General features: G+C 36.8%; 1 protein-coding gene across 2 annotated transcripts in view; it reads left to right on the top strand.

Moving 5' to 3' along the window:
• Positions 1–25,808, top strand: part of PTPRN2 (protein tyrosine phosphatase receptor type N2) — a 940,168-nt gene that overhangs the window by 898,953 nt on the left and 15,407 nt on the right. For both annotated transcript variants that reach the window (XM_039523677.1, XM_039523678.1), the window contains 4 exons: positions 7,119–7,238; positions 8,493–8,659; positions 14,614–14,667; positions 16,897–16,961. In XM_039523677.1, coding sequence (XP_039379611.1) covers positions 7,119–7,238; positions 8,493–8,659; positions 14,614–14,667; positions 16,897–16,961 — 406 coding nt within the window. The remainder of the gene's footprint in view (positions 1–7,118; positions 7,239–8,492; positions 8,660–14,613; positions 14,668–16,896; positions 16,962–25,808) is intronic.

Raw genomic sequence — 25,808 nt, 5'->3', positions numbered from 1 at the left:
AAAGATCATCAGACATTTTCCATCAAAACATTTTTAACAAAAAGTTGTTTTTGACTTAATTTACATTTTCATGGAAAATATCCATTTGTATGGATATTTTTTGTTTTAATTGAAAAACTGCAAATCCAATCTCAAAACATGCCTTGATTTAAATTTTTGGTTTTTCAATGAAAACACCAGAAGTTTACATTTAAACATTTTCATGTAATCAAAACTTTTTGTGGGGTGGGGGAAAATCATTTTGTGATTAACACTATCAAATATGCTATTCTACTTTTGAAATGTAGAAGTTAAAAATAAACCATTGTTAGATTTTGTGACGTTTAATTCACTTAACAAGTAAAATATGTCTGATTCTGCAATGGTTTGGATTTTACATTTTTGATTTTTAAAGAATTTTCATCTTGGTGCTAAATTTTTCTTTGTCTTTAAAATTGTCAGGTTTTATTAAAATCCTGAAAAATACATTTACCATTTTTTTTCTGTGCTGCTACTTTATTTCCATTCTTCAAATACCCAAACTGTGGCTGCTGCAATGTATTTTAAAATATTGCCTATTACTTGGACGATCAGCTGCTTGTTGTTGCTTCTAATGAACAGAAGTTGGATTTAACCTATGACCATATGTGTTGTATACACTGAAACCCATTCATTCTTAAAATTTGTCCATCAGTCCCTACTAAAGAAGTGCAATATTTCTAGTTGAAGCACATATGTGGTCACTTCCCTAATCATTAAAATAAGGTCTAGGATTGCCACCTTCCACAAAAAAAAGGGTTTGGATGTACTAGTCATTTTGAATATGCACTTAAAACAATTACCATTCTCTTGTAAGAATACCTGAAACATGAGAATTTTTAAGTGATTAGCCAAAGTTGTTTTATTAAAAGTTAATGACCAAGGAGATACTTTAAAATTTTCTAATTTTTTTTAAAGTTGCCACTCTGGATGATAGTGTTACACTGCAATGATTCTTTCATTTACAGCTTTATTTTTATCTTTATTTGGAAACCAATACTACAACCCTTATGCAAGTAATTCACATAGAGTGAAAGTCATCTTTATGCAGAGAGCACTCACCAGTTCTAGTCACCACTTATATGAGACTGACATGACACATAGTCCTGGTGTGGGCTTTCTGCATATGGTGAATTTCACCCACAAGTAGCCCCAAAGATATCAAAGGAATACACTTTTCATCTAAGGGTTGCAGGACTCGGCCCTTAATTTGTAATGGATGAAAAAGATGGTTTTACTCACCTGTGAGAACTGTCTTGAGATTGAAGCATACAGCAGAACCATGTTAAAGGATTGTTAAATTGAGCTGTGTTAATCCATGTGCATGTAGTTTGTAAAATTTCTAGTTAGTGCATAGAAAATGATACACTGTCCTCATTGGTCAGCATAGCTTTCATAGCAGAGTCAGTAGTGAAATCTCATATAACGAAGATTTCATTATGTTTATGCAATGCATTCCATTTAAAGTTTCTTGGTCTACTGGAAGTATTATAAAATAATAAACTATTAAAATGAAACTGCACTAGCCAAATGAACAAAGAATATCTTATTTTGCATTATTATTTATTATTTTATTTGTATTGCAGTAGCATATAACATATAACAAAGAGACAGTCCCTGCATCAAAGAGCTTACAATCTCTTTGCTCTTTTATTGCATACATAATTTGCAAAATTCAGGAATTTGTAATTGGTCTTCCAGTCATTATATAGCTTCAGCAGCTCTCCTACTAGGCTACTGCCTTCTGAGTGTCGTTGACTGTATCTTCTATAAGCAGGAGTGCCACATTGCCAACTTGAAAGAAGCACAAGGGCCTGTGATGGGGGGGTTTACCCCATACAGGTTGCAAAAGGGTTAAGATGGCCCTGAGCGGCCAATTAACCAGCCTTGGTGCACCTGGAAGGTAAGCCAGGACTAATTAGAAGTAAAATGCACCAGGAGGAGGGCAGGGTTTGTCTCCATAGAAAGCTGGATGAGCCTAGTTGTGGGGAGGAGACCCCGAGAAGAGAAGGTAAGAAGTGCCCTTTCACTGGGAAGCAGCCTGAAAAGAAGACTGTGAGGGAGAAAGGGGGGAAAAAGGATCAGACAGGCTTCTCCAGGGAAAGCTGGAAGTCTTGCTGAGATGGGGCGCTGATGACCTGAAGCCTGCCTGGAACCCTGAGTAATAGGAGGAGCATGCCAGCCCCTGGATCAGGGGATTGATTGAACCAGGGAGGAGGAGGAAGATAAGCAACAGCTGTGCTGAAGGTTTACTTAATATACTTAGGTCACTCCTGCAGCTGGCATAGACCAAAAGGACAGTAGGGGAAATTGAGGCACAGCTGCTTCAATGACACATCTAGCTACAAGGGGGGGCATGTTGTGATGACAACTTTGTCACAGGTGGGGGCTCGTCTGGGATCCACTGAGAACCACTCTGAAAAAGGAGAAATAACGGAAAAGCTGCAGAATAGAGGACATAGTCAGCATGTTGGCTGCACAGCAGGATCAGACCCAGGCTGCCTCTAGCAAAAGCAGTAGGCAACCCAGCAGCTGCAGCAGGAGCATTTCCTGCAATGCCTGGGGAAAATTGACCTGAGGGAGTTGAGTGCCTCCTGGTGAAGGAGACCTCAGCATGCCAGTTTCAGGGTTGGTGAAGCTGGGGTCAGACAATAACCTGGAGGCATTTTATATATATTTGAATGGATGGCTAGGGCAGCAGATGGGTGTCCCAGGTAGCCCTATTTCTGTCAGGGGAGGCCCAAGCAGAATATATCCCCTAGTCACATTCCCTAGCTAGAGAAGTCATTTTAGATCAGTTGGAGCTGACACCTGAAGCCTATCAACACCACTGTAGAATGGAACCGTTCCCGCACAGAACACAGCCCAAGGTGATGACTCAGTGGCTCTGAGACCTGTCATTGTGCAGGCTATTCACAAAGACATACTCTGTAGGGGGGAATTATGGATCAAATTTTCATAGAACAATTTCTGCAGGTTCTGTAAGTTGGAGCCCAAAGCTGAGTCTGGCCATTTTGGACATTTTCTGCCAGCACTGTAATGGAAAGAAAAGAAAAGAGGCCTATTTGGAGACAGATAGAATCATAGAATATCAGTGTTGGAAGGGACCTCAGGAGGTCCTCTAATCCAACCCCCTGCTCAAAGCAGGACTAATCCCCAACTAAATCATCCCAGCCAGGGCTTTGTCAAGCCTGACCTTAAAAACATCTAAGGATGGAGATTCCACTACGTCCCTAGGTAACCCATTCCAGTGCTTCACCACCCTCCTAGTGAAAAAGTTTTTCCTAATATCCAACGTAAACCTCCCGCACTGCAACTTGAGACCATTACTCCTTGTTCTGTCATCTGTCACCACTGAGAACAGCCTAGTTCCTTCCTCTTTGGAACCCCCTTTCAGATAGTTGAAAGCAGCTATCAAATCCCCCCTCATTCTTCTCTTCTGCAGACTAAATAATCCCAGTTCCCTCAGCCTCTCCTCATAAGTCATATGCTCCAGCCCTAATCATTTTTGTTCCCCTCCACTGGACTCTTTCCACATCCTTCTTGTAGTGTACGACCCAAAACTGGACACAGTACTCCAGATGAGGCCTCACCAATACCGAATAGACGGTAATGATCACATCCCTGGATCTGCTGGCAATGCTCCTACATATACAGCCCAAAATGCCGTTAGCCTTCTTGGCAATGTACCAATAGTACCAAAGAAGCTGAGTGCTGGTCTGGAGTTAAAACATCACCCCAAGAAGGCAGGAAGAGGTAAGATCCCAGTCTCCAGAGGCTGAGGAATCCCCACTGGGAAGAAGAATCCTGGGCAGCCCTAAATTTTGGGGCTCAGATGAGCCATCGACCTCCAGCCCAGTTGCTCCCTCCAGGGGAAGCATCATGGAAAGTAGCCAGGGAAGCCTCATTTTGTGTTTCAGCTGTGGGCGATTGTGGTTTGAGAGGCTCCTTAAGTCAGGGTTGATCACCACCCTTCATGGGTTCCATCTAACTGAGGCAACGGGTACTGAAGGGCCTGGGGGACTCAGGCTGCAGGCAAACTCTTACCAGGGGAAATAGACTTCAGTCTGGTATTATAGACTGACACCTCCCATTCCACATATCTTGTGTACACAGAGCCACCCGAGTCTGCCCACCAGATGTGGTGGAGTTAGAGGTACAAGGCCAGCGTGGCTAAGTGAGAGTCAGAGGGTGAGGAGTTTTCTATGGCCTGTGATCCAGGGCAGAGACTGGCAAGGTTTCCTGGCCTTGATGGGGTAGGGGATGGTACCTGAGCCAGTAAGAGAGAAACCTACTCAGGTACTGCAGCTACAGTCAGGGATGCTTAGCCCTTATGGGAACATATAAGAGGATTGGAGGGACTTGTTAGATCACTTGGAAACTCGGAGACATCTTCACAGCCTCGAGGAACAACTGGAGGAAGCTAAGCAGGACTTGACAGAAGTATATGCTTCCTGGCAAAAAATTATAATGCAGGCAGCAAAGTTAGAGCAGAACCTGATCTAGACAAAGGTGGAATTGGAGATTAAAAAGCAACACTAGCGTTTGGGCAGGAACTGGCTACACTTCAGGAGGCAAGAAATTCTGGGAAACAAGGGCCCGAAGTATTGTGCTCTGGAGTTGTAGTTTCTGAAGGCCTCAGCCCCAGATTATGAATGAGGTCATACGTTGGCCACAATGTAAAATTCTGTGATCTGGATTTGGTCCATCCCTCTTCTACTTTTATTCATGAAGAAATACAAGTAAATGCCTGATGGCCCAACACAGTGTTTTAAAGTCCCAGTCAGTGAGTCTTAGCGAATATCTCTTATGTATGGTAAGCACTGGAGATACAGTCACAATTGCCTGTTGTGGTGGTGATGACGGTACTAGACTGCATTGTCTGTTTGATTTAGTGTATTTGACTTCTATGTTTTCAAACAATTACCTTAAAGAAATATTATACCCCAGAGTAACTTTGAAATTGTTTGTTTAAATTAACTTTCATTTGGATTTATGCTTAATGAAATCTTCAGAGATTCAGACGGCTCCTCTGTAATGAAATTCTGTATCTTTGAACCAATGAACAGTGTAGCCAAACTGTAAGGATTCCTCTCTAAATGAGTGGGCTTCTATAATGTTACACTTGGGTGGCACAAGCAGAGTGCTAGATGATTAGTTTATGGTCTAGATCATTGTATTTTTATTACACTCATAAAAACTGTGTTTCTCCTCATTTTCGTAATGGCTTCAATGAGCTTCTATACCTTCTAAAGGCACATTAAATCGTTATGTGATGAAAGTACTGATTTAGTGAGGATCGTTTTAAAGCCTGTATACCTTAAAGTAAGAATTCTTATCTTAGTCTGATTTTGAACTAAAGAAGTCTGAAGGTATGTGGGCCTGGGTGAAAATGGCATTATCTTCCCCAATATACATAAGGTGTCCAGTTATAGGATAAAACCAATAAAAATCCACCAAAGAAAGAATAATTTTAATAAATTCTATACCAATTTAACCAAAGTTTACCATTTTTGCAGTGCTGAGAATTGGTGGCAGAAGGGGTTGGTGGATTCTTAAGATCTTGTTAGGAACCTTGGTTCATTCAGAGATGACCAGTCTTTTTTTGGGTGGGGCAGGCAGGAGGTGCGGGGGGAGAAGAGGGAAAAATGGATTTACTCCAAGAAAAAAAGTAGCCATAATTTGCCTGTCTGGGCCCCCCGCACACACACATCAAAATCACAAAAAAAACCTAAACTTTAGAAACCCATAATATATTTCACTAAGTTTTGGTATAAAAAGATGCTTTAAGGATGTTAACTATTGTATTGCATAAGGAAACAAATTTATTTTTAAGGAAAATATTTTTGTACATGTGCAAGATAGATTTAAAAGAAGAGACTTAATACTATTAAATGGAAAATCTTTTTATTTGACTTTATAATATGCATTTAAAAATGTAATTGAATGTATCATTTTTGTGCAGTTTAGATAAAGGCCTTTGTATTTACAAATTTACATGTCAATATAGTTGCTTATAAATATTTCTGTGAAATAAACTTAACCCTTCACAAAAAGAGCAGTTTTCTTTTCATTCGGTAATTTAATATGCTAATAAAAAGACAATGAAAGTTGTATGCAAGTATAACATCAATGTACACCATAATAATGTTTTTTCATGATTATGCTGCTCAATATTAATTCATAGCAGTGTTTTTGTTCACTCATGAGCTGTATTTCGAACACAGATATGCCAGACGATCTTTGCTTATTTTCTTGTTTGTGTGAAAACATCCACAAACCCTTTAGTTGAAGAGCCTTGGATTCCTATTTTCCACTCTGTGGCTATTTTAAATTATTAAACAGTCATGCTGTTAGCTGGTTCGTTGTTCTCTTGTACTCCTGCTGTCTTGTTCGGGGAGTGGATAGCCTGGAGGATGGGTTACACTGTTTCATTTTATATCCTACATAAAATTTAAATTAAAAATGTACCTGTCTGCACATATATTTTAACACAATGTTTTTGAAAGGAACATTTTATCCACCTGAAATAGTTCTCAAGGAAAGTTTTTTTGTTGCCCCTAAGATTGGTTGGATGCAACTTTTATGACTTGTTCAGCAGCTTTTTGTACATAACAAACAGCAAAAAGAAACAAATCTGAGCATACAAACAGATTTCAGTTTGTATTACCTTAGCAAGTCAATGTATTGTTAATTACATGTGTCCATGCTGTTTTAGTGTAAAACATCAGACACTAAACAATTGAGTTTTTTTTAAGCATTTCCTTTATGGATCTGAAAGTGTGAAAGAAAAACAGCTGAAAACAGTCCTAGGGATGGGAAGCTTTGTGGGGTTTTCTTTTTTGTTGTTGTTTGTTGTTTAAGCGCATGGATTGAATTCATTAGAAATTCTTTAATATTTCAGGGAAGGATGCAAAATATAGTGCCAGTTTATTCAGGGATTTGAAAGCAGCTGCAGAGTAAAAGTGTCTAATGAAAATGAAATAAATTTTCCTGTGAATGGAATAAATTTTGATTGTGTATCTGAGTGCAATAATTATACATGTCACGCAATAATTAGGCAGTCACAGTGTGGCCACGGTGTCTGTCTTTGTCTGCAGATGGTCTGGGAGAACGGCTGTGTGGTTATTGTCATGCTGACACCCCTTACTGAAAATGGAGTCAAGCAGTGCTACCACTATTGGCCAGATGAAGGGTCAAACCTCTACCACATCTATGAGGTACTTAAACAAAATATCTGGTTGTAAACTTGACAGTAAGTGTGTGGATTGATTTCATACAGAGCAAAATATTGTTTAATCGGATCTGACCTGTAAATTGAGTTGAGGTTTCCCATATTATGCTAATGTAGTGGTACTTCTGAGTTGTTTTATGTTCACAGAAAAAACTATGCATATCTTGATGACAGTGTAGTTTTACATAGAAGAAAATGTAGTAAATGATGGGTCAAATATATTGGTAGGATAAAGGATGGAGAATCTCCTACTCATTGATTTGTGATTAATATATGAAAGTATGTAATAACTGACTATTTATATTTTTAAGGAAAATAGTATGTTTATAAATAATGAATTGTGCCTTAGGAGAGCTATATATGGGTTTATAGAGAGAGCCTGTGTGTGTGTGTGTATATAATTATATATATAAATTCTTCTGTAATTAAAGCTATTTACTTTTTAGCTTCAGCCTCAGTTATGTGAAAAAATATTTACGTTCTTTCTGCTTGATATATTTGGCCCAGTATATCAATCATATCACATTGTTGCTATATACCATGACTTTTGGGTGTCCATTATTTTTCCTAGTCTTCTGGTTTAGTGAATGAAGACAATAATACTATAATGGGCACAGTGTAAAGAATAAATGATTCTGAGGAATAATAGTTAGTTGAATCCCAGAGTTATGCATTTTTTCCCCAAAAATATTATGTTGTAAAAATGATCCTGCTCTTCATATTATGTGTAGGCTTCTGCAGAACAGCATAAATTGGCTGAAAGTTCTCAAGTGAAAAATACTCATTTATTTATTTTTTTAAAGAGAACTACTCAAATTATCCTAGACAATTTTCTGGAGGGCAATGCATTGTGGGCGTCTCCAAGTGAAGAATGAAAGGGTGGATCTAAGGCATATTATCAAGCAGCGTCTTTCCTATATCTATCTAGATAGATAGATAGATAGATAGATATATGACCCATCATAATCAGTCAAAAATCTCAATTTAGAGATTTTTTGACTTGTGAGAAAATTATCTAGAAATGTTAAACGTAATTTAATGAAACAAAAAATTACTCCCCAACACTGTAGCAAGAACAGCTACAATAGCTACTAAATAACAAACTATTTCCATGGTATTGCCAATTCATAAATAAATCTTATGCTTGTTCTTATCATTCAAAAGGATTCCATGTTCTTTGAAAGACCAACTTTCAACTTGAATTCTTGATTGCTGTTTTTTTCCTTTCTACGTAATATAGGTAAATCTGGTTTCTGAGCACATCTGGTGTGAGGATTTCCTAGTGAGGAGCTTCTACTTGAAAAACCTACAGACCAATGAGACCCGAACCGTGACACAATTCCATTTCCTTAGTTGGCATGATCAGAAAGTTCCTGCTTCCACAAGGTCACTTCTGGATTTTCGCAGGTACAACACAAAGCATAACCGTCTTAATACAAATTTGGGGAACTATTTGTATAGGAAACACTTTCTGTTCTCTTCTATATCTGTACTGGAGAGAGGTCCCTCAATTAATAACTCTATACCAAGTTTTTGAAGCCAGAGCAATATGTTTATATACAAATGTAGGCTCTCATTCTGCAATATGTATGCATAAACAGTGATATTTTTTTTTTTGGTAACAGGATAGAGGGAGAAGGGAGGCTGAGGTAATTTTCCATATTAACTGTTCTCTGGCTCTAAAGACTCACTCTCTTATCCAAGGAATGAATGCATTTGTTTCCTCTACATTTTTTCCTGTGGCTTTGCATTTCTCTGTTTCACAACTATTTACCTGGGTTTGCATCTTCAAGACCTTTTGTGTGGCTACCCTCTGACCCTCGCTGCAGGAATCTCACAAATAAATCACTGTGCAGTGTGTACATGCTAAACTACCATTGAGTTATAGGCCAGTGAAGACAAGCCAGTGGGAGTTGCATGCCTTTAAGGACCACCGGGTCAGGCCCTTAGAGTTTATTTGGTTGAAAGGGTGTAGAAGTCTGGGGAGGGAGAGGCAAATTCTGACAAAGTATGATCTCTCCAGAATTTTAAAGGAAGTTGATATTGCCTTAAAATAAAGGCGTCACACTAATATACAAAGACAAAATTTTAAACTTTTTCATCTTTCTAATTAAGTAGTGGATCCTTTGAATATTTACTGTTAATCTAAATTTCAAAATTAAAGCCAGGAATCACAAAGATTGGAGTGAAATAATCTCATTCTGCTTGAAAACCATGCTTAATGTGTCCAGTGTAGATGTTAATTTGTACTAGATACTCCACAGTGATAAATTTGTGGCCAGTGAAAAGAGTCTCTGAAAAGTTTGAGCAATCAGTTCAAAATCCTGCAAGTTGTCAAACACAAGCGTATAGTTTTCTCTTTACTGTAATAAAAATCTACAGACTGCTACGGTAATTTAAAGGTCTCAGTTAAATGCTCAAAAGCAAGGAATTTTAAGGCCAATTTCTTCCCTCCAATAAATGAAGACACTGGAAGCTATGCATGTGCATCTGAGGGAAGAAACTGGCCCTAAATCCAACTGAAGTTGGTGGGAGTTTGCATAATTGTCTGCTGGCAAAATGTTACCCTTGGAATTAAGGAAAAAACTCCGTCCTTGAGCCATCACTGTGCTCCTATACATTATATACAGTGGGTTACCTTATGTATCGTGGGTTTGATACTTTGATTTCAGCAGGAGCTGTATCTATGTGCATTTTGGCAGGGCAATGCTCTATATATGCTACAGTGTCTTCATGCAAAACAATAGGAGAAGGGAGTAACAGAGCACTAGCATAAGAATGGAGTTGGAGCCGTAATTGAATTTTCCAAGGATTTTGCTCTGGCTTCTAGTCCAAACTCTTAATATTACTGTAATATGGTTTTTATAGCTTGATTTCCTTCTTTTTAATGGAACTGTGGAATAGAATAGTGCCTATAGTGAACTATCCTGTATTGTCCTGAATTGGTTCCATGCTTTGCAATATGCAAACTGCAATTCTGAATTTCCACTTTAACAAACAATTTAATAAAATCAGTTCTATTATGGTGTAAAAGTCCACAACACTGTTCAAACACAAAGTTTGCTATGGATTGCCATGAAAACATTAATGGATCCATACGGCCTGGTTGTCTAATGTTCTGAGCACCTTCATTTCTCATTTACTTCAGTAGGAATAGAAGTTACTCAGTTCAGGCCTATAGTGAGACACAATCCCTGTCTCAAAAAGTGTGCAGTCTTATAATGAAGTTGTGTGGGAGATGAATAACGACACTATGAAAGGGTCTCACTGTATTTTAAAAGAAATTAAAACTGGAAGAGGAAGGTAGTTCATTTGGCATGCTTCCTACTTGAGGTAGATGTCAGAATGAACCTGTAAAGATTTAACTGAATTTCAGTGTTCATTTAATATGTATTCACAGCCTAACATAACCATTCCTCAAGTGTAGATTTTGTATTATAGATCCATAATATTGAATGCATAGTAAAATTCCTCTGAAAAGTAATCTTTGCATGCACAATAGCTGCTTTTTATGACTCTCTCAGTTTCTTGGCCATCTTACGTTGTTTTTTTAATGACAAAAGGTAATGCACTATTGCTGAGAATTTATTTTAGAATTGGTTTTTAGAATAAATGCTTTACACTCAAAACCAGCTATTTAAAGTTTCACCTGTGGTGAATTATCACAACTGAGTTATAAAGCCCTCAGAATTGGTGTCAAACAGAATATCGACATCCCCTTATTTAAAGTGGTGCTAGCAAGTGCTACTCTCATCCCTTTAATATCCATAATTTTATGTGCATTGAATGTGTTTGTGTATATATATGGATATGTGTGTATATTTATATATTCACATACATATATGAAGTTAAGCATATACATAACCAACCCTCTATTTTTATAATTCATCACTAAGAAAAATTGGATTCCCCAAATTACCTTGCCCAGAGTCTCTGGAAATATGGATTCTATAACTATTATTGAAGTAAATTTTGTAAGTCTCTTTGGAAACTGAAAGTTTACATTTCTCTTCCTATTGTGTATCAGTGTTTTAGATGATGTTGCATGTAGCAGATGAATCCAACCTAGAGGAAAAAAACTATCGTATTTTAATATAGTTCTTTTAGGTATAAATTGCTGAAACAAGATTATTTTATATATTAAGAAGTCCATACAAAATGCAGTGCTTAAAAGGTGAGGCTGCGACAGAAACCATTGGTCAGTTTTAATGCTTCTGGAGTCCTAATTTCATTTTGAAGAATAGACCAATCATTATAACTCTGGTCTAGCTTGTTAGTCATGCACTGATATGTGTAATTAAATATTTCTTGAGCCCAGAGGGAGCACATTTACACTTTAAAGAGAGACTGCTAAGCTAAAAGATAATTAGTATCACATGTGAGGGCTTTGCTTAAAATATATATATTATGCTATCACTTCTTGCTGTGTGCAATGGCATTTACTAACACTGCTCACTTTAAAAATGGACAAATTCTTATTTTGCCAGCTAATTAGCGGTTGCCAGTGTCATTTTTGTGATGTTGCAGCTAGTAATATGAGCCCAGTTGCATAGTCACAAAAGTGATCATTGGAAACTGTGACTCTGCTGCAGGGACAATGTGGGAAACCCCTTTTCTGAGCCTCTAACGACCTCTGACCTTTGCTTGCTGATGGTTTGCATGATGATTTCTTTTTCACTCAATGAGCCAAGGGTTGGTTTGTATTACTAATCATTCTTTTCTAAGTTAATTCTTCCTGTATATTTTATATATATATATTTTCTTAAGCATTCAAGACCTTTGCTTACTGATGAATTTTCGATTCATTCTGCTTAGAAATGGCATACTGGTGCATTTCTTAAATATTTTCTTAAAATTGTAGACTAAGCTAGGAATCAGCAGGACTGAACCCCTTTGTTTTAATGTGTTTTCTGAAATGATGATAAAAATGTTTGAAATTTTATCAATAAAAATGATAAACATACGTTGTATTTTTCCCAACATGTGTCTCTGTCTGTTTGATTTACAAATAGATTTAGTGCAATTTTTTGTTGAGTATACTTTCCTCTGTAATTAATCACAACATACTTAATATCCTGGAAATGTTACCATGCAATAAAGAAAGGAACCACACAAGTGCAAAAGAAATCACAAACACAGCTTGTTAGCTTTAAATGGAGAAAGTTACTTTGTAAAGGTGGCTGTGGGTGTGGAGGAGGGTAGAGAGCGACCAGCTGCAGATTGGACATATCATTGTATTGAGTTACATAATAGACATTTGAAATCTAATTTACCCTGTAATACAGAAATAATTAAATATCCAGTTTAATTTTGTGTTCATGGAGTTGATTCCCAAATATGAAATTTCTCTGATGGTTATAAGCCTTCTGTATAAGTGACACTGAGAAATAATTAAAAGATGTATTTGTACAGAAAAATCTAACTCTTCAATTAGAAAAATCTTTTAAAACTGGGGGATAGTGATTGTTCAGGTTTTGTATGGTAATAAATTAGTTTGTTGTCAGTACCTGTAAAAATACCCTAGTGAAAGTAGATGGAGAGCATACTTAATTTCCGCTGTCAGGTTCTCTTTAGTGGTTTTACATGATTTCAGAGAATGTGACTTATTCTAGCACATTATCAGAACTCATGTACTTACAGTAAGAATATGGATACAACCCCTATGTTGAGTTGTGAGAGGTTGTGTGGTTTACATAAATAAGCCCATGCCTGGGAATGGAGAAATTCTGAGTTCTAGTCCCAGCTCTACTAATTATTTGCTCTGAAGCCTTGAGTATATAGTTCACCTCTCTGCCTCAGTTTGCCTCCCACTAACATGGGGATTAATCATACTTATCAACCACACGCGTGTTTTGTGAAGATTCATTTGTTAATGTTTATATCTTCAGAGTGCTGTCACAAGTATTATGTGCTTTACAAGAATGAAGTATCATTATTACTATGTATGGTATCTGGTTAGACTTTTATATGACAAAAGGCCAGTTGTGAAAACAGAGTTATTTGGAACATCGTTGTAACCTTGGTAGCCTGTTTAGGTCAAGTTGTGGGCATCTGAAAGACTGCCTTTCAAACATAGATCCTCAAGTATCTTTAGGCTATGCTGTAAACCATTTTTAAAGATCTATGAATGTTTACCCAGCACAGATGTTACAGAATATAGATGAACAGACAAGAACTAAATGATTCAAGTGATTAGTGATGCTTTAAAATTTCTAATACTCATAGTTGCCAGATTCCAGCAGCACCCTTTATCACATTTCTTAGCAGTTAAGATGTTGTTAAATACTTACTCTTAACAGTTAGCACCTTGGTGCATCTAGACCTCCTTTGGAAGCTGTCTTATAAAATAGTTTTATAGCAGACCTTATAGTAAGATCAAATGTCTAATCAAGGAGAAGGAAGGGTTCTGATTTCTTAGAAAGAGTGTTTTCCCATTTTATCCTTTGTTCTGTTTGCGTTTTTAATGTATGCATAGACACTTTACATTTTTAGATGAGTAATGTGTTTCACATATAAAATCTAGAGCAGTAACATTTAAAAAAAAAACCTATTTAAATAGATTTTAGTTCTTTAGTGTCATGTATTCAAAATCCCATACTGAGTATCTTGGTTTGCTTCAACATTTTTAAATGTCTGCATTGATACGAGAATAGGTATTAGTCCCAATACATTAATACAACAGCATATCAGTTTAGTAGCCATTTTTGGGGCTTCAGATATATATTTTTCATATATTTCAGAAATCTAGACAATAAAACTACTTATACATTTTATGTGTGTAAAACTCTTCTATTGGGACCATAGCGACATAGCTCCCTGGTATTTTAGTCATCCCTACCATAAATAATTAGATGTCTGAAAGAAGTTCTTTAGAGTAGTTACTCTTTGCTTTTTTTGGAGATAATCTCTTTTTTGTACAAGACCACATTATTCTGACTGTAATACCTGCTTTCAAATTTGGCTTCACACAATGCACTTAAAAGTTTCTGTGGAAAAAGTTCATGAACTCAAGGTTCACTTTGAAACTCAAAACATCTTATGATACATAACCTAAGATTCTGCCTAACCTGCAAAGAGTTTGGGAAGAGAGTGTCTTTATTTGTTGGCTAACCAGCAAATACGAGTATCATGAAACAATGTTTGAAATTTAAATGCGTTTGTTGTAACAGGAAAATAGAAACAAACTTGAAGCAGAACTATGTATGTAACTTAGTTATTTGTTATAACATGAGCTAATCAAACTGCATATTTCTTTAAGAATAGGGATGAATATTTGCTTTTTCTTACCATTTATGCTTTTGACAGTTGGCTTAGGAAATTGTACATAATATATTTATTAATTTTTGTCTGTTTTATTGCAGAAAAGTAAACAAATGCTACAAGGGTCGTTCTTGTCCAGTAATTGTTCACTGCAGGCAAGTACAATTATTAAAATAGCTTTAGAGACGTTTTTGTGCTGTAAGAAATTAACATACATAAAACCAAATGGGCACATTAAAGGTTTAGATATATCACTACACAAATAAGATGATACCTCATGAACCAGGTCAAAGTATTTATTTAGTTTAGTTCTTATGCTAGTAAAGCTGATGATCTGATTTCATATAAATCTGCCCTTTAATATGATCTTAGATGTTAATTCACAAGTTACATCTGATTTCTGTATTTAAAAATCTCATTTACAGCTTTTTTTATTTCAGAAATATGCTTCAAAGTTATTGCAATGCCGTGTATTCCCAATTTAGACTCTGTTCTGCATTGTTAATATTTAGATAAATGTTTTTATTTTTGTTTCTTCTATAATCCTGATGAGAGGAAATGGGATGGGGAAAATTGCCCACTGGTTGGGCAGTAAGCTTAAACCTTCCAAACATAAATTCCCTTTAGGCCTGCCAGTGTGGTGAATGTAAATGAGAGCAGTTTGATAGCTCACTACAAAACTTAAAGTAATAATGTAAATATTAGGTTTTGTAGTTGTAGGGAGGGACCATGATACACAGTGAATGCCATGCTCTCATTCTTTAGCCACTTCCTTACTAGCTAAGATGCTTTTGTGGACAAGATCAGGGGAAAGATCATAGCATTGGAAGGAAACACCACATATAGCTTATTATGTGCTCCTCCATGTTAGTGGGGGAGAGGGGCAGCATATTTTGCATGTGTCACAAGCCTGCTGAGATCATTATGGAGGGACAAGATCATATAGCACATTGTGTAGTGATACTCTCCAAGAAGATTCACAATATGGAGGGGAGCCTGTGTCTCTCTAAGGAGGTCCAAGAAGGAAGGAATATAATGTAGAAAGCTCTGTCCTTTAAAATGTTTGCAGGCCTTCTCTTAATCTAACAGATGAAAATGTCTCTAACATTCAGCCTAGCAGTTCTTGTTTTATTAGGTCTGGTCACTACATTGTCACTCACTATTTGGATGAATTAATAAGACTCTGTTTCTTTGTTTCCTTCACAGTCAGGAATCAGGCGTGGGGTAAAGAGAGAGAGCTTAGTAGCGCCGGCTGCCTCTCTGCAAAAATTGTTCTAGTAAATGAAACAGATCAAACTTCTCCCATTTATGGAGGCTTATCAAAGATGTAGTTTCATAGCCTATGTGTAAATGGAACTTATAAAGTGCATTACAGTGTTGCATTTTTTCTCCTTAGTAATACTGTAGACAGAGCGACCTATCACTAAAAATAATTTAGTTGATAAAAAATGACTAATCAATTGGTCACACATGCCCATTTCTAGAAATATTGGGGAGGGAAGTGAAAAAAGTCTATTACTTAAAGTCTTAATTATGTTTGCTAACAGCAACCATAAAAGAACATCACGCTGCCAATTACAAGCTGCTCCCTGACAGGAACACAAGCTGCATTCAGATTAGGGAGCTTTGCTTTCTCACAAGGCTTGATCACACCTCTCCAAGGGAGGATTGGAAGTACCCTAAAGTTAAAGATATATATTTTTTTAGAAATCACATGATGATATTTTTCCCACTCATTGCAACTGAGGCAGAATTGAACAAGGAGGGTGGGAGAAGAAATCAATAGAGACACATTTTTCAAGTCCAGATGTCTAGCATCCTATTTCTTGGTGAAGAAAGAATTTGATCCTTAAGTAATAAAATATTCTAAGTTCTTGGATAGGAGTCAAGGAGAGTGGAATGTAACTGAAAGGGAAATGCACCACTCTGGGCATATGCAGACTAACCTAGCTGCTCAAGTACAAATAGAGTTAACAATCATTTTTGGAGGATTCTAGATGCTATTCTATTTCCCAGCTCTCGTGGACTATCCTGTTATGTTTCTTGATCTTATGTGAACACTTTGTGCATAGAAATGGCTGCCTGTTCTAGGATTACTGACCCTTTCACTGTTGTTCAATTATTTTTTTAAATAAACACATCTTTTGCTCTATAAAACAAAATCCTGCTATCCATGTAGAACAATAGTTAATCCTACATGAACAGCTTGTGTTAATTAAAGCCATTGCAAGCTTTCTCTCCCTCGCCTCTTACACTTGTTTCCCTCACCATTTATCCTCTCTTCCCCTTGTATGACACAGTATAAAAATAATGATAGCTACCTTTCTCTTTCTCGAGTCTAGATATTCATTGATGGGTTTTTCTTTCTCCCTTTCTGTTGGCAGTGATGGTGCAGGAAGAAGTGGAACCTACATTCTAATTGACATGGTTCTCAATAAAATGGCCAAAGGTGAGAATCAAAAAGCTTGTGGCTTTCTCAGTGCTGAAAGATGTGGCGGTGTTACCATAGTAACACACAGAGAAGTATTCACAGAAGGCCCAAGAATAAATTAGAGGCAAATTGTACCCTTTACTGAATGATCTTAAGTTTATTTTCAGTGCTCGTAGTGATTTAAAAAAAAAAAAGCTGTTCATGAATGGAGCCTACACATGTATGCTATTGGAAGAGGCAGAATTTGTATCTTTAATTTTATTATTTTAAATATTTATTACAGCTAAAAAAAAAAGCTTGAACTATATGATAAATATTTTGTGTTGTCTCATCAGTAAATTAATTCCTTTCAGTGGGTTGTGCAAGCACTTCTTACCTACATAGCAGTAGTTTAAACACAATTGCCTGCCTTTTGAGACAGAGTATTTCAGTGGATATGGCAATGGAATGGAATGGGAGTTGGCTGACCGGCATTCTAGTCTCAGCTCTGCCATTGTCTGTTTGTCAGACTTTGGACAGGTCGCTTAACTTCCCTGTGCCTCCATTTTGCCCATCTGTGAAATGCACCTTTCTATGAAGGGTTTTAGCTGCACAGCTGAAAATCATAAGTAATCAACTTTATTATATATTATACCTTTATTTTTTTAAAAAAAAGTCTGTGGATGCCCCTAGGGAAGGATGCAGTACTCCTTTTTATTCCCCTAATAAATATTTGATTATAGGAAATGCTGGGGTACATGGAGATAGTCATTGTCTGAGCAATAGACAGTAAAATAAAGTAAATAACCCACTGTGTTAAAAGTGTAATAGTTGGGAGTTTCAGAAGTGCTCATCATTAGTCATTTATCTCAGTGGGCGCAGAGGCAAGCCAATGCTGAACACTTTTAAAGCCCTACCCTATTTTATAAGGACTTGGTCAATCAACACTTCCCTTTCACCTCATTTCTGTCTGTTTTATAGTCTCACAGTGGAAGGTTTTTAGGGGTAGGGAATGTGTCTTCCTTTGTGTTTGTACAGCACCTAGCACTTTCAGAAATAAATAAATAGCAGTGATGCCTTCTCATCACTGTCTTTCTACATCCCTTTTTTGAAGCTAGTTCTGTGGCCAGTCACAATCTTGCCCTCTGTGTATGTGAGTTTTCACTTTACAAGAAAATGATAATGCAGATTAGCTGACATATACATGTAGAAATAATATTTAGCTTTTTGTTTTCTAATCACTGTACCAACAGTATTTAATTCAATGAACCGTTTAATCTTAGCTTCCTATACATAGTTTAAAAATAAAATCCATGTTTTGCAATCTTTCTGTTGCTTCTGAAATTGTCATGTCCCAGAAATGACATTCCATTCCTTCAGATACAGGAGTTTGACATTTCTTCTCCCCTGTTTCTGACTGTTAACATGTCTCATCAAACACACACACAAAGGGCTGTGTTTTGTGCCCTTGAGCATCATGTGGAACTTGCTATTGATGTGAAAAGAAGTTGTGTGCCTGCCTTATGCGAAGTCCCAGACTGAAAATTTTCCAGCAAAATGAGATGATTTTTTCCAGTCTCATTGGAAAGTGTGTTTTGTGAAAGAATATGTAGGAATTTCAGCTACTTGGTACATTTATATTTCAAGTGGCAACTTCATCTCTCCAAATAATAGCTGTGATAGATGATAAAACTGATGTACACCTCTGTTAAATATTTGTTATACTCATTTCAGCCTTCAGCCAGGAGAGGATGTGATGAAAACTAGATTTAAAATATATGAAATTTGCTTGCATAGAGAAATAAATGAGAAATATTTTCTAACTTCAGGCTTTCAGCCACTTAAGGAAGGGTTGACTTTGTTGTAAGAGCACTAAAGAATGTCATTTATTGACTCCATTGTACCATGTAATGTCAAATTCCATTTTAAGTGTGGGCTTAGTGTTGCACAATACAAGACAAGTCATGTGAAACTGGCCAAAGAAAGGAGTCACAGGGCTTTTTAGATTGGTCACCCCCATTTTGTTCTTGACCTGCTCCCCTCTGCCAATGGGGATGTGCAATTTGAAATCCTCTGACCTGGTGCTTTGGCTGTAGTTTAAATGAAAGATCAAAGGGCAAAGCGGGCATCTCAACCCTGCTGAGGTGGGCCTTTCCCAGGCTGTCACACTGTGAGGCAGCCAAAGGTTTTGTTCTGACAGGAATCTAGGCCCAGTCTGTGAGGCCTAGGCCTTCTTTGTCTGGCCTGAGAAGTTTGAGGCCCAGGTTGAGGATCCAATGTTCATCAAATGATCAAAGGCCTGAAGCCCTGGACATGAAATCTTTCTTTCCATTTCCTTTTCTTAAAGAATGAATTGCACGAGTACCAAAGAATGCCATTTCCAAAGCTTTTATGTGGAGTGCTAGCACTAACTTTAGAGTCCTTCAGTTCTAAACAGAAAAATGTAAGTGCACTTTCAATCTGGGCCCAGCTGCAAGGCCAGCATCTACTAACATTTCTTTCAAAAAGGCTTTTAAGGATTAAGGCTTCAGTCTTTCAAAAAAAACAAAAAAAAAAGACTTTTAAGAATAAACTTAGAATAATTTGAGCTCTTGTTCCACAGTCTGGTTTATTAGAAAGTAGACAATAATGCATTTTTAAATCAATGTAAATAGAGGATTATTTAGTTTCAGCAGTGGGAAAGTAGAAAACAATCAATAAAACGCTTTGGCTCTTTAGTGGGATTTTTAATAGGGCAGATTTAGAAAAGGGTGCTTCTTTTTCATGTAATGATTTACTTTTCTACATTTGAAATGGTTTCTTTTAGACATTTAACTGTAAATGCTTTTGTCGTTTAAAATGTGCACTCCTAATCACATAGTAAATTAGTGCTAATACATCTGTTAAAATATGTTATAAATTCAGATCTACTGCTACTACAGCTGGTCAGAGTTGCACTAAACTATACTGTTTTATACACTTAAAGCAAACAATCAGTTATTTAAATTATTCAAATTTGTGGCAGCAGAAATCAATTGGCAAGGATTTCGTATTCCCTGATAAGTGATACAATTTCACAAACAGTGATACAACATTTGCCAAGTCAGCCTCAATACCCACACACACCCAAAAAACTCCCACACTATTCTACTGCACTTCAGTTGTGGTTGCATGGGAACATTGAAGCTAACACTGATCATAGAACTGGTACTGCCAGAATACTTTCCTCGTAAATGTTAAGGATTTCCTCCTGCATTTTGTGTTTGAGTAGAGGGCAGGGCATATGAAAAGATCTCATGATGCAGGGGGAAGCACTGTGCTGAGTAAACACATTCCAGTCCCCTGGTTGCCATTGTTATTCAAACAACTTCAGCATGCATTTTTGGAGCCCCTTTGACTTTGCATATCATCATGAAGGATTTCCTTTTGGGCTGTCTGTTTGTAATGAATTATGGTATACTCTTTATTATAAATATCGTGGCTGTATCTATGCATTGTAAAATCCATTAGTTTAAAGGTGCCATGTTAAATAATCTAATTGTATAAAATTGGAATAGTTAAGACAGATGACAATGATATCCATTCTGTAACAAATTTTCAACACGAGCAGTCTCTTCAATTTCAGTTTTATGCTCTGCTGTCACAAATCAGTTGTATCTAAATGTCCAAATTATTCCTCTAGCATGGGGTCAGTGAAAAGTTTTACAGTTACGTTTATTCTTATATTTAAGTTCCACTAGCCTCAGTGCTATGCTTTGCCATCCGGGTACTTTTGCTACAGGTATTGGTTATATTATTCCTTATGCAGAGCAGCGTCATAACAACGGTCTAATCCTGCTACTATTGAAATCAGTCGCAACATTCCCATTGGCTTGAGTGGTGCCTCATATCTAGCCTTACTGAAGGCACTAGGACTTGACACCTCTAAATGATGATAATCCATTTCAATTAACAATGGAATTTTAAGGGTGTTACAGAAGAGTGTCCGGGGAATACCACCTTTTCAGTTCCCAGAAGCACATTTTAGTCCAAGCTTTGGTCCTGTGTGAAAAGTTTAGAGGTTTCCTTTGAAATCAGTGTGCACTTTCAGTGTTTGAATGAGGGAAGAAAATGACAGTTCATGGTCTTTTGATGATTAGACAATGCTTCTATGGTGCATTTCAGCGGCAATTTCCTATTATGAATTTTAACATTCTTCATTCATATGTTCACACTAAGACATTCAGCAAGATTTTTTTAGCTCTTTTTCACAGGGCTGGAGAAACTGGTTTAGATAAAATAATCCATTTGAACATTCCCCCAAAGCCACACCAAACCTGAACTGCTTGAGCTTTTTCTTTTTTGAAACTCAAAAGAACTTTAGCATTCTTCCCTTCCTCATCTTTCTTTTCTGCCTTTCTTCATTCTGGTAGTGACCAAAAGTACTGAAATACTACAAGAGACTATTATTGGAGTATTCTCTGGCATGATGAAGGAAGGAAGGAATCTGAAGGAAAATTATATGAGATTTCCAGTTTCGTTTTCTTCTTCTGAGAGGTCTTCATAGTGCAGATAATTATTTGAATTTTGGATACTAATTGCTTGTGTTTTGAAGCCATTGGAATTTAGAGGAGGAAAAATATGAGTTTTCAAATTCTATTGAAATACATTATAAATTTCAGAACCTGAGAATCCAGCATAAAGATTGGATGTAGCATAGCCAAACTCAGTGAAACCTCTTCCAAATGTGAAAGCTAGAAGGATTCCTTCGTTCCTCTTGTGACTCCTCATTACCAACTGCAGTATGTCAAAGTATTTAGCTAAACAGATCCCTTTTTACTGGGGCCTTTTGTTTATTCATAACACAGATCTAACAAGCATAATAAAAGGTCACCTCCACTAAAAAGAAGCCTGTGTAAAAATTAACAGATTAAATCCAATGTAAAATACTAATGTGTACAAGTATTATCTTTTATGTCTCTGTATAAAGATTAAATCAAATTCTGTTTTCCAGTTACAATGATGTAAATCTGGATCAAATTCCTGGACTTCTGTGCAGTTAGTCTGGATTTATACTGGAGTAAATGAGAGAAGATTTCATTCTAGGAGCCAGTTTCCACTGTAAACACAGAATTTACAGAGTGTTTATTACCATAGTTGACAGACTAAATATGGTTTAGAGAGAAGATTGTCATCTTATTATTTGTTTGATATTTCAGAGGCTGTGAAGTGGGACTAGAAAGTGATGGAATTCCTGTGGAAAATTTAGGGCAGGAAAATTCAGAGTTTTAAAATGGGTAGTTGGGATTTGTTTGTTTATTTTTGTCTTCTAGATTTGAATCCATTATATAGCTACGCCTTGAATTCTGTATCCAGTTAATTAGATTTGTATAATTATCTTAGGAAAAAATTAAGGTCAGTAAAGCAAAGTTCTAGGTTTTGGTATCTGCACTTTTGTATTGTCCACAACCTGGCCCCAAATCTCACCAATAATGGTGGTTGAATAATGTCTGAAATGTTACTGCTGCTTTTTATGAAGAAACAGGGTGGGTGAGGTAATAGCTTTTATTGAACTGACTTCTGCTGATGAGAGAGAGAGAAACTTTCAAACTTGCACAGAATTCTTCAGGTTTCTTCTTCATCTCTTCTTCAGTCTTTTTATGAAGATAGTTCTTTGCATCCATGTATACATATTATATATTAATCAGGGCAGTTCTGCAAGTGAGTTGGTTTTATGTAATGTAACTGGCACTGAATTACCCAAGAAACACAATTAAGCAGTATTGCTTGTTGCAGGCTTTCCCACCACATAATTGACCACAAAGGGAGCTTTGCCCCAAGCCACAGGCAAAAGTGACAGTGGATGTCTAGGTCAATTGTTTTTAATGGTAGAGCCTTCCATGAAAGGCAAACTTGTGCTACTTAGAGCAAACAACTTAAAAGCACATTTTAATTGTATACATTTCTGCTTTTAAATAACATTTCGATGGGTAGCATTACATTTATACATTTTTGGAATGGATGATTGGCACTGTAAAGTAATCCATTAATAATAAATCAAACAAAAACCTTTGAAAAATTTGAACATTCCAGCAAGCTTCTACTGAAAAATGAGTGAGAGCTCACTGGGAAAGTGATACTAGTCTATATTTCCCATAGCATATTCTGAGGACTGATTGTGCTGATAGTTTCCCTTATAATGTATAGTGATTGTAAACAAAAGGCAAACAAGTTATTGATGTGATTTTTTTTTCTTTTTAAATACTTTGGAGTATATGTTTGCAAAGGTTACTCTGTAAGAGACGTTTTCTGAAGAGTCTGTGCAATCCTGGTAATTTTATAAAAGGGTGTTGGGACTGGAAGTATGCTAGAGAGCAATCCTAATTATTCAGGGTATGGGGCATGTGAATTGTGAAGAAAGATTGATCAGACATGGACTATATCTTGGGAAAAGAAAAACTAAGGGGGGTCCCCATAGAGCTTTGGAAGATCATGAAAGGAATGTATTGATGTCAGCAAGCAGCTTGAGATAGTAACTAATTTGAAAACAAGAGGTCATTGACTGAAGCCGAGGAGGAGACAAGCATATAAGGAATTTGGGCAGCATTTCTTCACACAAAGGATAGGTTAGAATATGGAACAAACTGAAAAAGCCAGCCATAGAATGGTGTGCGATCCGTTCAATAAGCAGCTGGGCAAACATTTGGAAAATGAGGTAAATACAGAGTGAAGAACTACATTTTTGCAGTTAATCTTATGCACTCAATCCATAGATGGATTTCAAGAGAAGTGTTTAATTGACCAGATGGTAGTCTTCTGGCCCTTAAAGTTACAATATAGTTTGTGCAAAAATTATACTTTAGTGTCATAATCTTAAACCAATCCCATTGTGACTCTTATAGAAGGTTACCTTTTATTAAAGACTTGTCCAGAATTGTTTCATATTTTCCTCAGTTCATTCTGTGTAGTATCTCATGGGTGCTCTACCACTAGCTAATGTACTCGCAATAAAAAACCAGAGTAAAATAAATATAGATCTTGCAATTTGAAAGACCTATATGGGCCAGCTGCATTTCAACACCAGTCTATGTAATGCACATGTGCAGACTCCAATATGGGGATCCAAGAAGGAGCAGGATTTCTTTGAGCAAACAGTTAAACACAGCACTGAGTGGCATTTTCAAAACCGCACTTGATTCAACAATTGTCTTCCAGGTGACTAGCCTACAGCTTCTGGCACAGGTTCTGGAAACAATGGATTGTCCAGAATTGTTACATTGTGAAATAGCTAAGGTAGGGGGGTCATAGAATCCCCTGTATAAATTTGACTTAGAGTTGCCAAAACTAGTATCCCTCTGTATGCATGTATATATGGAATGCTACAGTGGTCATAGTTGATGCTGGTATGTTAGTTTGAAAGGGTTTATATGTAGCAGTACCTTTAGTGTGACCATAACATTAATCATACAGGTGTCATTTCGGGTTTTAAAAGTAATCTTCTATTACCTACATCCTCTTTTCAAGTACAATAGCTAGGATGGAATCTTGTAAAAAGCAGAAGACCATCAACTCCCACTGAGTGGGAGTATCTAAATGTTAAAATAAACCCAGTCCTGCTAAGAGTAGAATTCCCTTGGCTTAGTAGAAGTCAGCACCTCTTTACGTCCAATTAGTGCTGATTGGTTTCTGCATTTTCATGCTGTCAATTGACTGTGTATAGCAGAGTTTTCTCTAGTAGTCAATGACAAATTTACACAATTTTTATCTCTGCAGTTACTTATTCTTCTGCAGCGACAAAGGATATTGGCTTAAAATTGACATAGGTAGTACAGAATCTCAAGCCCTACAAGACTGTTGAAATTATAGTAATTTAGGGTGGGCTGGCTGGTTATGGATTCCCTCTACCCCATACGATTATACATAGGATATACAAGCTGACCTGTACTTGATAACTTCAATCATTTTCCTTCAGAATGCATGATAAATTCAATATACAGTATTATCTAATATTAATAAAAATTGTGTATATATAGTATTATATGGCATAGTAATATTTGTCTTTTATTAAAATGTTGATATTTTATCCTTTTTCATTATTGTAGTTTAATGTTCTTTTCACTGTTTACATGCATATTTTTCCTGTTAATTGTGAAAAACAGAGATTGATTGTGGATTTTTTTTTTAAATCCACATTGTGTATATAGTGACGGAGGTGGAAAGTTTCTAATAGGATTAGAGTAAAATGTATTGCTGTCTGGGTTGAAAAAGTAACTATGAGCCTCTAGGGCAGGTCTATACTATGGGGGAAAGTTGATCTAAACTACTCAATTTGAGTTACGTTAGTGGCATAACTCAAGTTGACATAGTTTAGATCTACTTAACACGGGGTCCATGCTATGCTATGTCAACAGGAAACACTCTCCCATTACTCCCCTTACTCTTCTCGTTCCGGTGGAATACTAGAGTCGATGGGAGAGCGATCGGTGGTCAATTTAGCGGGTCTTCACTAGGCATTGATCCACCAGAAAGTGGAGACAAGCCCTTAGATTTAACCTATTATTTTTATTCCCATCCCCAGATACACACCCTGGAATCCACTTTTTGCAAAAGCGTGGGATAACTGGCTTTCACTGACAACTCCAGTTTGTATCCATGATCTCCTGTATTAACCTTAAAAATGATTGAGGCAGGGGCATTCCTCCTCAAAAGTGTTGCAGCTTCACCTACTCTCTGCGGAGGCTTTTCTCTGTTTTTTTATGTTATGACATTAAGTGACCCTCTCAGCCTGTAACAGACCTCCAGCAGTTACAGCAAATGAGAATTGCGTAAATAGTTACAGTTTCTATCCATCACCTTCAGTTTAAAAAAAATGTTTTTACATCAAACATTGTTTACAAGGGTATTTTTTATTTCACTTGCATTTGAGAC

The sequence above is a fragment of the Mauremys reevesii genome, linkage group 2 (genome assembly GCF_016161935.1).
Source record: "Mauremys reevesii isolate NIE-2019 linkage group 2, ASM1616193v1, whole genome shotgun sequence".
NCBI classification, from domain to species: Eukaryota; Metazoa; Chordata; order Testudines; family Geoemydidae; genus Mauremys; species Mauremys reevesii.
Note: the sequence above shows the minus strand (reverse complement) of the source record. Positions and strands in the feature narration are given on the sequence as shown.